Source organism: Trichosurus vulpecula, chromosome 9 (genome assembly GCF_011100635.1).
Source record: "Trichosurus vulpecula isolate mTriVul1 chromosome 9, mTriVul1.pri, whole genome shotgun sequence".
NCBI classification, from domain to species: domain Eukaryota; kingdom Metazoa; phylum Chordata; class Mammalia; order Diprotodontia; family Phalangeridae; genus Trichosurus; species Trichosurus vulpecula.
In genome coordinates this window covers 79,533,253-79,548,011 of record NC_050581.1, presented here as the reverse complement: position 1 = coordinate 79,548,011, position 14,759 = coordinate 79,533,253, and the positions used below count along the sequence as shown (strand labels likewise).

Here is a 14,759-nt window from a genome sequence, read left to right as displayed (position 1 = left end):
TTAAAAAAAAAAGGGCAATTTTAGACAAACATCTGTGATAGAGAATGAGGAGGGTGAGAAGCCTATGAAGAATTTGATAGTGTTTTGACGAAACAGCATATGTTTTAATACTCAGTGACTTAAATACAAAAGTTGGCTTAGGTGAAGATGGTAAAATATATTGTTCAGGAGCATGAAATGAGAGAGGCTAACAGTTTATAGACTACACTGGTATCATATTTTATATATATATATATATATATATATATATATATATATATATATATATATATATATATATATATGTAAACAACAACTACAACTACTCAAACGTCATTCTTGAATCAGCTGTGTATGGCCAACCCACTGATTTATTACAGTACATATCAGAATTAACACAAAACTACAACAAAAGTATGAAAGAGATATGACATACAAGTCAACGACTCCAACTTGACCTATTTATATGAGCTGCTGATACCAAAAAATGGGAAATGGGTGGAGGAGTGAATGGACAACATAGATTATAAACATTTGCTAAAGAGATTAAGTGATAAAAATTAATTGCTATAATGAAGAACACCAAAGAGTCTATAAAAATTCTTAACCAGAAACATTTGCTCTCTTTGTTAAGCAGAAAAATATGGCAACCAATGGCAATTATCAGTATAGGCTATAAACTTATTTGCAAAACTTTATAGAGGTGGATGATAGAAGATTATAAACAACTATCATCTCATAAAACAGTAAGAAGCAATAGAGGGAAAAGAAATCAAATTTAAAAGAAGGCTTTGTAAGAGACCCAGGATGAAACAGAAAAAAGGATAACAGGTAAAAAATAGAAAAGGTATGTAAAAAATTATTAAAAAGACATATCCTATTTCATCTTGAAGTACTCTTCATATTTTTCTTATTTGGGTCTCTTATGATGCTTTCTCTTAAACTTATTTTTTCCCTCCACTGCTTTTCACTGCAAATAGACAATGAAGTGGATCCAAAATTGAAGAAGGAAAAAAAAAAAGTTGGATGACCTTTGGAAAATTGAAATTGTTTTAATAAACCTAAGTTTCTCACCTAAAATAAAGGTCCATCATCTTTTTTACACCAATATTCTTTCAGTGATGTTGCATGGCATGATTCATAGAATGTCACAATTTTGAAAGAACTGATTTTAAGGATCAACCAAAGGACAATGAAGAGGTACATGGTAGGTGTGAACAGGCTGTAACATTCCAAATAGAAATTTATGTAGAAATGGTAGAAAGGATATTATCAGAAAAATGTAAGACTGGAAAAAGAGTGGACCAGTCATATAACATAAGTGCAAAATAATTGCTCTATATCCAGCTTATTCCACTGGTCTTCATGCGATGTCAAGAGATCTAAAGGAAGGCCCTGAGCATGCTGGGTAGACACCCTATGGCAGATCTAGGAGAGGACACTGACAAGAGTCATACAGGATAGGCAGGCATGGACCGATTATGATCTACCATATAACTGTTACTGATGGAGGCATCCACAAAGAGGAAATCATTGATCAGCTGAAGAAGTATCTAGGGTAGTAACAGAAAAAGAATTTTGCAGGTTGTGCACCCTAGGTGGTTGGAGCAGAGTATTAAATTAATTGCCACACACTTAACTTCTGTGTTCAGGAACATCCCAAATGAATACCATTAGTCACAAGGGGGGAGAGGCAAAAGTGTGATTTAACATGACTCAGTATGATCACATCACTGCTACTGAAAACTCCCAAAAGGCAGCAAACTCTTCAAAGTCACAAATAAGTGACAGCAGATTCCCCTTTTAATAGCTTCCAATTATAGCCATATTGTAGAGCAAGAACTGAACCTATATATGCATACTTCACTTAATGCTGTTATTGGTTCTACAGAACATGATACTAGGGGAAATAAGAGTGACAAGTAGCAGTCAGTGTCCTAGGAATCATTTTTAAAATGGGTAACTGTCAGCTGAAGTACAACCCAATGAGGAATCCCGACTTTATGGCAGTGTCTGCTTATAACGTATTAACTATGAAGGAGATCAGGGCAACCTTATACGGACTATGCCAAATATCCCCGTGCAGTGGGAAGCACTTTGGCATGTGTCTCAAAAGGCCTGAATCAGTGTCCCAGATCTATTTTTGCCTGAGCTTGGGTGAATCCCTTCAGTTCAATCCAATGCACATTTATTAAGTATCGGCTGTGTGCAGAGCAGTATTCTAGGAACTGGGAGAGATACAAGTTTTAGATAAGAAAGAGTCGTTGACCTCACGGAGCGCTCAATATAGTAGGAAGATATGATACAAAGTTAGATAACTATAATATAAAAGAATTTAAGTGTATTAAGAGGTGAAAAACAAATGTCACATAAAGCAGGTCATTTTGACTTACCACATCTAGGCCTCAGTTTCCTCATTTATACAATCAGGAAGTTGGATTAAATTTCTTAAGGACTTCCTACCTATGCTTGTTTGAGTAGCTTCTAGTTTTTTCCTTTCTAAACACAGGTGTGCACCATCAACACATGAAAATAGAAACTTACAGAGTTGACAAAAAAGGCAGTGATTATTTGCATTACAAAGCATTCTTTACTTTTCACAAAAAAAAAAACAACAGAATACATCTTTCCTAGCAGCACTTAAAATAGAATTCAATCTATAAAAATGATTTAAATGCAACTTTTCATGAACACAACTGCTACATAAAGTCGGCACACCTGCAACATATGAAGAAATGTTCATCTATTTGTTTAATTTTTCTATAATTCTTCATTCCTTGATATCACTCATGGAAAAGAAAGAATCTGAATTGTGCAAACAAGGTGAACAGAGATCTTGGGAAAAGTGCACTGATAACTGCATAATTTTCTTTTGCCCTGTTTTGGGAAGGTTCTGAAACAGGAATGACTAGAGGACAAATTTTAATGTACTAGTGTAACAGGAAAGCTCAAGTAGGAGGAATGTGTTTCTGGGGAGGGATGAGCCAGCCCAAAGCATGGGGGTTAAAAACTGCATGTTCAAAAAAAAACAAAAAAAAAAAAACAAAAATGCACACTCAGAGTTCCCATGTGGACAACTGATGAAGTGAAGCCCCTTACCTGAACTGCTGAATGCTGCATGAAAAGCCTATCCTTACTCCTGACCTGAGAGTGCTCAATCACCCTCTTTAAGGGAAAGAGGCCAAGATGGATTGAAAGGGCTTACTGCTTTTCTGCAGAATGAAGGTGTCAGCATGCAAAAGAGACAGCGAGTTTATGATCTCCCAGGACATTCAGCAATGGACAATGTGCATCCCTTATGAACTTGGACATTCCCCAAAGGGAAAGGACATGAACCTAACGTGATCATTACCTTTTTTGGTTTTACAAGGTCCACTGTTGGGGTGAATTTCCTGCAAAGGGACTGAAACCACCTTGGCCAGGCCAGCATTCAGCATATATTGATAAAGTCGCTTAAATGTTCTTTCACAGAGACCCTGTCAAAATAAAATTCAAAGTCAGCATGAAGGATCAACAAGATGATTCATACATAACAAACAAATGAGCACAGGTCCAGAATGGAATTAACTTAAGAATAATTCAGGATACCACAGTTTTGTGCCATCAGAGAGAACTTGGAGAATACAAAAAAGGATTATGAAAATTTTTAGAAGCTATGAGGTATGGTTATTCCAAAGGAATGACAAATCTTTAACAGGAATCCAAATCACCAACTACTCAACACATCCTTCATATAATTATCAAAAGCATTTTTTAAAAAAGTACCATACTGAACACTGGAATGGAGAGCACGAGCAGTCAAAAAACAATTGTGAACTTTTTTTTAACCAACTTTATAATTTCAATGGTATATGGAAATTCCAAGGAGGAAACACCCTCTAACAATATTGACAAACTGCTTTGCCACTTATAATGTTTGAACACTGCCTGGTGCCTAGAGAGGCTAAGTCAGAAGCGTAAGGCAGGCTAGGACAAGGCCAGCTTTCCCTCCGTTCTGCTCTGTGGCCTCTCTAATCAACAATAACCATTTATTAAAAGACACGATATACTGGATCACCCGACTGTAAGCAATTCTGTTTGGCTGACTCATGAGCTGGCAGTCCCTGGGGTTATATCTACCAGGGCTGTTGCAGAATGGAGGCTGGGACGCAGGAAAGGACCCCAGAAGGTGTTAGATTTGGGAGGCATCTTCAAGAAAATCTAGTCTGGTCCTCTTATTTGACAAGGAAACTGAGACCCAGAGGTGAGAAAATTAGCGACAGGGCCAGGATCAAAAGGCAGGCCTACTGACTCCAAGGCAGGTGCTCTTTCCATTGTGTAACACTAATTAGATGACCTCTAAAGCCACTTTCAAGTCTCAAATTCTGTGGTTCTAAAATTTTAAAAATGGCAAAAATATGGTTGTTGATGTAAAATTGAAAGGCCAGGCTATGTAGTAGAAAGAATGAATGACAGGGGCAGTTAGGTGGTGCAGTGAGTAGAGCACTGGCCCTGGAATCAGGAGGACCTGAGTTCAAATACATCCTCAGACACTTGACACACTAAATAGCTGTGTGACCTTGGGCAAGTCACTTAACCCCAATTGCCCTGCCTTCTCCCTTGTGGGAAAAAAAAAAAGAATGAATGACTTGGAGCCAGGAAGACTTTAGAGAAATATCACTCACGAGCTATGTAAGCTAAGGTGGGGCCCTTTACTTGCTCAAGCTTTGTGCTACTCTCTGAGGCTCTAAGTTAGACACTTAAGTGGGAGCTGCACCAGTGGATGGAATCCTCACACCAAGAATATTGAAAAGTTCTTCCTGTATAGGAAGCTACTGACCTGGCAAGTAGAAATCTATAGAAAAGATGGTGACTGGTTTCTGGGTTACCAAAGCCAAGTACTGAGAGGCTGACCAACCTGAGCAGTCTGCCGGTTTATTTTAGTGAAGTATAGAAGTTTTAAGATTTACATGTTAAGTATGCAACGACAGAAGGTGCTATCTATTGTGTGCTGCTAGTTAAACTGTGCTGGTCTATCAGTTTAAAAAAGGACAGGGAAGAGTTTGGAGAAGGGGAAGGAAAACTGCTGCACACGTTGAGAGAGCCTGACACCCTCTTACGCTGGCTGGCTTTCTACCTCTGGGAATGGTGAACATGTGGCTAGAGTAATAACGATGATGGTGTACATATGGTCCAACAAACCTACCGGTGGTTTGCAGACTGTACATCTTTGCTAACCTATGTATCTGAGAGAGAAGCCCATGGAAAGGCATAAATTAAACCCCCATCAATGGCATGTGGGTGCGTACTAGACACTGTGGAAAAGGAATGAAATGACACGCTTCCTGATTTTTAGGAGTCTACAATGAGAAGTTTGAAAATCCTCCTCTTCCAATTCGCCGCTCTGCTTCTCAAACTCGAGGCACTCTTTAAGCTGCATCACAGGAACAAAAGAATCCAGAGCTGGAAGGAACACTAGAGATCACCTTGGGTCTAATTCTATTTGATGAATGAGGGTCGAAGGCAGGATCTTCATGGCTCTAAGCCTAGTGTTCTTTCCGCTGAAGAAGAGGAGGTTTTAACTGAAGAAGTGAGATACCTGCTGCCCAATCTAATTTTTCATCATTTCCTAATTATCAGTATTGTACAGCAGATGTTGTGTTGAAAAAGGAAGGCAAATAGGACTTTCTCATTCACAGGAACACATATTCAGAGCCGGCACAGTCCTTAGAGAGTATCTAGTCCAACCCCAGCAGTTAAGAAGACCTGAGTTCAAATTCAGCCTCAGATACTTAGTAGCTGTGTCTCCCATCCACCTCATTTCACCTCTGTCTGCTTCAGCTTTCTCCACTATAAAATGGGGGCTGTTAGGATCAAACTGGACACATCTGTGAAGCGCTCCGCAGTGTGCCTGGCACAGAGCGGGCACTTAATAAATGCTTGTTTCTTTCTTTCCTCCCTTTTATAGCCTCAAAGCCACAAAACGACAAGTGACAAAAATGAACCAAATCCACGCAGTGCTTTTTCCGCTTTCAGAATTCTCCGTGTGTTTTTAATACCAAATGACTGGAGATTCAGGTATCTAATACCAGAGAGCTGGACTAGATGAGATCTGGAAGAGAAATTCCTTTACTCCAGGGAAATAACTACAGGAGGATTCCACTCAGATATAGCCCAATGAGAACAGAGACCATTACAGATCACAAGGACAGATTTACGTTAGAAATATAGCTTATTTAATTTTCACAACACTGTTTACCTTTCTAAAATACTTTTCTCTAGTTTTTCTAAAGATAAAGTTTAAAATGTGATTTTTGGCAGTGTAATAATAAGAACACCGAATTTGGAGCCAGAGGACCTGAGTTAAATTCTGGCTACCAACATGACTTTTGGCAAGTTAGTTTACATCTCTACATTCTTTTACATCTTTTTCATTGGTAAAATGAAAAGGTTGCATTAGATAATCTTGTAAGGTTCTGCTTAGGTCTAAAACTATAATCCTATAAACATAATAGCCTAGATTGCCCTCCCTTTCCAATACAGCATCTCTTTTGTCTAAAACTCATAATATGGAAATAATAAAAAATCATATTGGGTGGGAGGTAGCCTCCCAAGTTTCCCTACTTCAGTGGAAAGAGTATTGGATTTAGAATCAGGAAAGATTTAGGCTAAAATTCTGCCATGGATGTGTACTAACTGTGTGAACACGGAAAGCTTCAGTGTCCTTATTTGTAAAAAGAGATAATTCTGCCTCTAGTACCTACCAGGGATGTTGTCATTATTGAAATCAAAAGAGAATGTGTGAAAAAACACTTTGTAAAATCTCACCATGCTACTTAGAAGTCAGTTATTATTCTGCAGCCTTGCTTTGCTGCAATCTATAGAGATGAGAATATAAATTTCTATATTAGCATGTTGAAATTTACAAAGCACTTCTTCACAACCACCCCATGTGGATGCAGTGAAAGCACAAATAGTACTGGCCTCATTTTACAGATGAAGTGACCTGCTCACGGTTACAGAACTAGAAAGTGTCAAAGCTGGGATCAGAACCCAGGTCTCCCAACTCTAAGGCTAATGCTATTTTTACTACATAAGACTGCTTTACAAAGAATGACCAAAATGGTGACCATTTTGCCACGCTTCACTTTTTACTTCCCTCCCTAGGCCTGCAAACAAGACATTACCAACAAAACAGAAAGATGGAATGTAAAAGCTGACCTGAACTTCAAATGCCATTTCCATGTGGTCTCTCTGAACACAGCTTGTAACAAAATCCAATAAAAAACTTAAGTCTGCTCAAGAATCTACAGAATCTAAGCAGAGTTCAAAGGAAGGACAAAGTACTTTTTCATTTCTGTTGCAAAGAGAAGAAAAAGAAAAAGCCCAAACCCAGGGCTGTTCAAGCCTATAACATGGTCTTTAGGTTTCCATTTGTGATTCATTTACTCTGTGCTTAGAGAAACAGAGGTCTCCAAACCTAAGCTCCTCACACAATAATTACGTGCAGATTAAATTCAGCACAGCACAAGCATTGGAAAACCACTGAGTGTCTCACCAGTTCCTCCCTCAGGCATCCTAATGTCTCCATCTGGTTAGTTCGAATGCTCAGCATTGCAGAAAGCTTCTCCATAAGGATGTCATATTTACTTCTCCTATGATAAAAGCAGACAATTTGCCATTTTCAGTTCCATTGTCACAGGCCATCTGTATTTTTAAAGATTGCTGTTCAAGAACTATGTGTGTAAACATACATATATAGAGTCTTAGGATCCTAGGATATTATTGCTGAAAGGAACCTTAGAGATCACTTGGTCTGACATCTGAAAGAAATCTGAGGTCCAGTGGATAAAAATACTTTTCAAGGTCATATAATCAGTCAGTGACAGAAGCAGGACTTAAAGGCATTGTGTAGCTCTTTAAGAATATGCATATCTGTGTATGCCCAGTTTTATGCCTATAAGCACTCTGATTTAAGGAACAGGCTCTAGCTATGAAAAGGTGACAGGCTAAGAGTACCAATTCTCACATCCTGGAGCTCTTAGCCTATAAGATCTGAAGGAATAGCAACAATCTTTCCTTATGTCGTAATAAAGCCACCATGAAGGGGACTTAAGAAATATTAACTCATAATGACAAAGACAATTGCCAAATTCTTTGCAATATATTATGGAGAACTACATGAATGAACAGAGCATATGGGAGTGAGAAGACCTGACCTCTACTCTATAAGCTTGTCTTTTGGGTTGCTGATATATTCTTTCTTCTCGACTATGCTAAAACAAAATATATCTAACATAAATGAGAATGTTATAATTATTTCCAAAGGAGAATAAATACTGTAAGATGTTCCCTACAAAGAACCATGGGCTCCTTTGAAAAAAGATAAAACCTTGCTTAATTCCATTTTAGTCAGGGCTGGTGTGTTGCAATGTACAACCCTAGTAAATGCTGAATTCTGGTACTCTTGAGCAGAACGGGGAGCACATGTAATAGGTGCAGAGCTAAAGGCCCACTTCCAGGTTCCATTTCTACGGCTCCAAGGACTTGCAGCCTCATGAAGGGACATAAATCATCCTTACAGTAGCACCAGCTGTGAGTCTAGTAACAAGAATCTGACAGCTGCCTGATACGAAAACATGCTAATCAAATATGCAGATGAAACAAAGCTAGGAGTAATATCTATTATGCTGGATGACTAGAATAAAGATTCAAAAAGATCTCCAAACACTAGGAGAGCCAAAGTGAATAAAATGAAATCCAATAGGGACAAAGTAATGTTCTCTACTTCAAAAAACCAATCACACCAGTTATAATGGTGAGGTCTTAAGAGCAGTTTGTGTGAAGGTGTTAGGGATTAAGGTTTAAATGAAAGAAGAATTTCTCATTGATGGTGAACTTCTCTAAATGCTTTCATAAGCAGATGGTTTTCTACTCATTCTATCAAGCTTCAGAACACCATAAAGCCATTTCAGAGAAGTAAAAAGATTGGTCTACCAGAACAATGAACACTATAAAAACAACGTACACAAAAAAATGCATATTTCCAATCAAGTTAGTCCATGTGTGTATTATGGAATAGCACTGTAATGGCTATTGAGCTGGGCCCAGTACTCTTAGTAGCAGGAGATAAGGAGATACCACTTAATAGTATCTAGGACCCTGGGCAGTGCTTCTGATGATTTCAAACAGCTTATCACTATCAAAGTTGGTATCTTTTTTTTGTTCCCTTTATGAGTCTGAGTCTCCCTAATTCTTCAAGGTTGGACTTAGACTGGTCCTTCATGGGGCCCATTGCTGATAAGCAAGGAAGTTTTGGTTTGTTCCATTTCTGACCTGGGCCAATTCTTTCCTCAGTAGGCAATCAAGTGGCTCCTGGGGGACCCAATTGGTGCTGATTTTCATGCACTCACTCAACTGTCCCAAACCCTACTCTAGCTCAGCCCTCCTGAACTCAAAGTTTTACCAGCCTCAGTATGGAGGACAGAGAGGCGCCTTCCTGGCACAAGTCCATATCTTTTACACCAATATTCTTCCAGTGTGGCTGTGGTGCTTCAAATCATGAATGACCACAAAGCTATAGAAGAATTAAAATGAAAAGAGGCCGAGGGCAATGAAAAGAAAAATGGGGGACATAAAAAACTATACCGTGTTACTGATGACAACTTGTATGCAAACAGCCAAACATGAAGTCACTGAGGATACATATCTATATATAACCAGAAAAGTAGACAAGTTAGTAATAGAACAAGAAAGATAAGTTAAGCTACAAGAATACGAGGAAGGACTGAAGAGTGCTAGGAAGATCCTCTGTGGAAGTTTTATAGGAAAACATAGACAAGAAAAACAGAGAAAAAGGTAGGTTTCCATACCTTCAGGAGAGCAGCTAACATCTGTATGGGTGAAGAGAGTATCTATAATAATCAAATAATGGATCTTTCAAAAAAGAAAAGGAAAAATGTTGGCTACAACCCCAGCATGAACCAAGTGTCATAAATCTGCCCCCAAAGCTATTATTACTTTAGTAAGCATTAATAAAAATGCATACTCCTTTGAAGAGCTGGGGGGTTCCATGGGTGGGAAACATTGCATATTTTTTTTTATTCTTTCAAAGTACTGATTGATTGGTTTTGCTGACTGTTCATTTTTTCTTCTTTTTCTTAAAAAATACACTTTGATTTTCAGGATTATGATGGAAGGTAAGATCCTTGAAAACAGGGATTCATTTTTTACACACAGTAGGATCTTAATAAACGCTAATTCATTGATTGACTGGACTGAAAAGATAGTGGTGCCCCAACAGAATTAGCAAAATTTGGAGGAGAAGTCTTTTTTTTTTTGGGGGGGAGGTGGAGAAGGTAATGAGCTTTGCTCTGGACATGATGAGCTTGAAATGCCTTTTCAGGACATATAATTTGAACTACTGATTAGACAATTGGTAATATAAGATTAGAGCTCAGGAAAGAGACTAGGTTCAGATATATGTGAATAGAAATGATAATTAAACCCATGTGAGCTGATGAGGTACCAAGTAAGAGGGTATACAGGAAGAAAAGGAGGATCAGGACAGAGAATTTGCAATATCCACACAGATGGACAGCAATCCAGTATCAATAAGACAGAGAAGCAAGATTGAGTATTGTCATAACATACTGTCATAACAAAACAAGCAAACAAAAAACCAGAGGAGAGAGTATCCACCAGGAGGAAAAGATAGTCTAAAGGCAGATTGGAAAGAGTTAAGAAATGAGTAGATAAGTAGTAGTGGCAATAAGAATAAGCAGCTTTTTCTAAAAATTTACCTGTGAAAGGTAAGAGAGGTATAGGATGATAATGTAAGGGGCAAATAGGTCAATTGTTATTTAAGGATAGAGAAAACCTAGGCATATTTACAGACAGTAAGAAAGGAGGTAGCAGAAAGGGAGAAATAAAAAATGGGCCAGGGATTGGACAAGACTGTAGGGGCATTCTACCAAATATGGGAGGAGATGGCATAAAGGCTACACATAGAGGCACTGGCCTTAGACAGGAGGGCTAACTTATCATCAGAGACAGGAGTAAAGGTGGAGATAATGGTGGATGATGTAAAGAGGACAGGAGGCGAAAGGAGCAGCTCATTTTGAATGTTTCTCTGTGAAAGTATTCATTCAAATAGAGGCTGGCTAACTGTTGCTGAGAGTTACTGAAGAAGGACTGGGGTAGGCAGTTAGACTAAATGACTTCTCAGGTCCCTTCCAAGACTCTAAATCTACAAAGGTTATGATCAACAAGCTGAAGTATCAAGTCAAGAACTATTAATTGTCTACACACACCAAATCCATTCATTGTGATACTCCTCCGAACCTGGTTTATGGTTTTTAGAGGCTCAGTTCACATGGCTGCACCTGAACATTCTATTGAGCACATACACATACTGTACCTGTCAACGTGAAAACGATTCAGGAGCAGGAGAATTGAGTGTTGCTGGGCTCCAGTTGGTAATCGAATAACGTGAGATTGCATTGTAATAAGACCATTTCTGTTCAATATTTTTCTGTGGTAGTGAAGTTTCCCTGCATCAACCCTTGAAGAAAATGTGGAAACAATAGGCAATAATTAAAGTAAATGTACATTTATATAAATGTCTTCATGCAGAGCACTGGGTTAGCTGCTGGGGAAGATATAAAGTTACTACAGTCTTCCTGATATCCAAGAGCTAATAGTCTAGACACCAACAGAAATAACTTTATTTTATAAAAAGTATATCAGAAGACAGAATTGATGTACCTAGGACAGGGAGTATGGCAGAATAGGAAACAAATCTTTGTATCAAATTTCTCTGAGAAGTGTCTGGCATCCAAATTATATAAGCAGTTAACATATACATATAGATATACATATGTGTGTGCATATATAATAAAATATCAATTACCATATCAAAGTGCTTCAGATCACTAATAATAAGAAAAATGCATCAAACAGCCCTGAAGTTTTACCTGATACCCTGCAAACTGTCAAAGATGACAAAAGATGAGAATAGTTGATGTTGGAGGGGTTGTGGGAAGATAGGCACACTTGCATATCATTGATGAAGGCTGTGAATCAGTACAACCATTTTGGAAAGCAATTTGGAATAAAGTAAAGTGCCTAAAATATTTGTATTATTTGACCTAGAGATTTCACTACTAGGCTTATACCTCAAGGAGGCCACTGATAAGAAGGAAGCCCCCCAAATCTTCATAGCAGCACTTTTTGTGATAGTAAAGGAGTGGAAACGAAAGTAGATGCCCATTGACTGGGGAATGGCTAAACAAATGTTAGTAGACAAATGTAGTGGAATATTACTGTGCTATTAAGATATGATGATTATGATGAATACAAAAAAGCATGGAAAAATCTGTATGAACTAATACCGAAAGAAGCAAAGGCAAGAAAACAATATACACAATGACTACAACAACATAAAAAGAAAGAATCACCAAAAAAAAAAAAAGAATTAAAAATGAATGCTGCAAAATAGCAAATAAAAAACGTGGCTCCAAAGAAGAGATACAAGATATAGCCATCATAAATCTTTGCAGAGGTGGGAGAGTGCTCCATAAGTATGTTATACTACATATATTTTGAGACTTTTCCAATATAATGATAACTTTTGCTGATCCTTCCTTCCTATTATATGAAATGGCTCTCTGGGAGAAGTAGTGGTGAAAATCTTGGTAATAAAAAAAACCCCAAAACATCAATAAAATTTTTTTACAAAATAGATACACTAGAAAACTACGAAACAAAGTGATATGTGAGATCTGAAGTTGATATACAGAGCAATCTAGGAAGACTTCCTGAAGGGAGCAGCATTTGAGCTGGATTTTAAAAAAATTTGAAGAATGGGCAGTAATTCAATAGGCAAAGTGGGGACGAAAAAATGTTTCAGGCATAATGCTTTGGTCATAGCTTTCATTCCAAATTATGTTTAGAATTTCATAGAAATGATATGTACACCCTTGACATTTATCTGTCAGTGAGGACAATGTATATACATTGTCATTTCCACAGTTAGCCAATCTCAGACTACAGTTCCTACACAACTTGTTCAGAAAGGAGGATATTAGTGGCGTAGGAAGAGAGGTCCTCATACTCTTTGGTTGTAGGGAAGGCAGTGGAAGATGTATAGGATCTCATGTGTGTATCTCAGGAGTATGAAAAGGAATCTGAGGGCCTCAGGATGGTCTAAAAACCACTACAGAATCACATATTTAGAGTTGGAAGGAATCAAAGAGGTCATCTAGTCCAATTCTACCACTTTTCCCATTTCCCCCAAGGAAATGTTCCAAAATAACATGGGACGCAAGGTGAGTAAGAGACAAGTCAAAAAGCTCTTGCATTTGGTTTTCAAAAGACCCAATGGTTTTTTTTTTCTTTTAAAATCAAATTTCTGCTGATGTAGAACAGTAGATCCTCTCACTTACTTAAAAGCACTGCTGTGAAGGTCCCTCTGAAGTTCTCCTTGCCATCTTGCTCGGCCTAACCGCTCCAAAATACAGTAGGAGAAGTCTGGGAGTTTTAAATCAGGATCTCCCTCCAAGCCTATTAAGGCTCTGTAACGCATATCCTGTGAGGCAACGATGATCAGTTTCTTCCCCCATCTGCAAATCAGAAGCAACCAACAGAGGGAAAAATAGTTAAAGTTTTTAAAATTTGTTTTGAAAGTTATTAAAAATATTTATCTCTAACTGTATTACGCATATGTACCATTTTCCATTTTAACCGTTTTCTATCTTTTATTACAAGAACATGATGCTCAAACAATCAGCTAAGCTTCCAGGATTTCTCTCCTCCTCACGTTAACATAATTTAAGCTTTAATAACTTAACTTGCTTAAAACTGCACTATGATTTCTGGGACAACCCGTATAAATTATGCTGCCTCTCTATGCCAGAAAACAACAACTCCTGTCAACTTAGAAAAAAAATACTATAATATGACAATTAATAAGTTATTATTTCTGATCTTTTTGGCATCACAAATTCAACAGCAGTACTAATTCCTTACTTAAGGTTCCACAGCTTCAACTTCAGTTTTTACTAATGCACCTTGGCACAAATGTAAAACAAACAACTTCAGCCTAGAAACTGTTACCCTAAAACTTAATGCCACACAAGAAAATTATACCTACTCTGCCCAGTCTCACTCGAACCATCTGAGAGCATCATTTTGCTGGATGAATAAGAGTTTTACCAACAGTACATATATATGTGTAACTTTAAAAGTGGCCTAGATAACCTCCTGATAATTTACTTACTCCTACTGTCTGCCTTTATGTCCCACTACCTAACCCATGAATTACGGTCCTTTATGTTTACTGTCCCTAACTGGCTGCCCTGACTAAAATCCCTCCCCATTTTCTAAATGATCTTCCACATGGCTACCAAACTGACACTCTTAAAGCACAGGTCTGATCATGCCACTCCCTTGCTCCATGACCTCCAGTGGCTCCCTATTGTCTCTAGTATCAAATACAAATTCCTGTACTTGGTATTTAAAGTCCTTTGTAACTTGGTCCTAGCCACGCATATTCTCTTCCTCTAGGACAGGTAAATTTGCCTTTGCTCTATTTCTCTGAAATACTTCATCTTCCATATTGATGCCTTTGCACTGGCTATGCCCCAAGCCTGGAATACATGCTTTTATCTCTACCTTGCTGAACCTTTAGGTTCCTCCAAAGCTCAGGTAAAGCTTTATCTTCCACCTGAGGCCTTTCCTGATGCCTAGAGTTGCTAGTGCTACTCCCTCTACTTGAAGTCACCTTGTATTTATTTGGTAGA

At 38.1% G+C, this 14,759-nt stretch overlaps 1 protein-coding gene across 1 annotated transcript in view; it reads right to left on the bottom strand.

The window, feature by feature from the left end:
* GTF3C1 (general transcription factor IIIC subunit 1) overlaps positions 1 to 14,759 on the bottom strand; it is a 116,121-nt gene that overhangs the window by 77,992 nt on the left and 23,370 nt on the right. Inside the window, exons 3-6 of the mRNA XM_036737963.1 lie at positions 13,404 to 13,580; positions 11,378 to 11,521; positions 7,517 to 7,613; positions 3,332 to 3,455 (exon numbers count right to left, since the gene is read on the bottom strand). Of these exons, the coding sequence (XP_036593858.1) occupies positions 3,332 to 3,455; positions 7,517 to 7,613; positions 11,378 to 11,521; positions 13,404 to 13,580 (542 nt within the window). The remainder of the gene's footprint in view (positions 1 to 3,331; positions 3,456 to 7,516; positions 7,614 to 11,377; positions 11,522 to 13,403; positions 13,581 to 14,759) is intronic.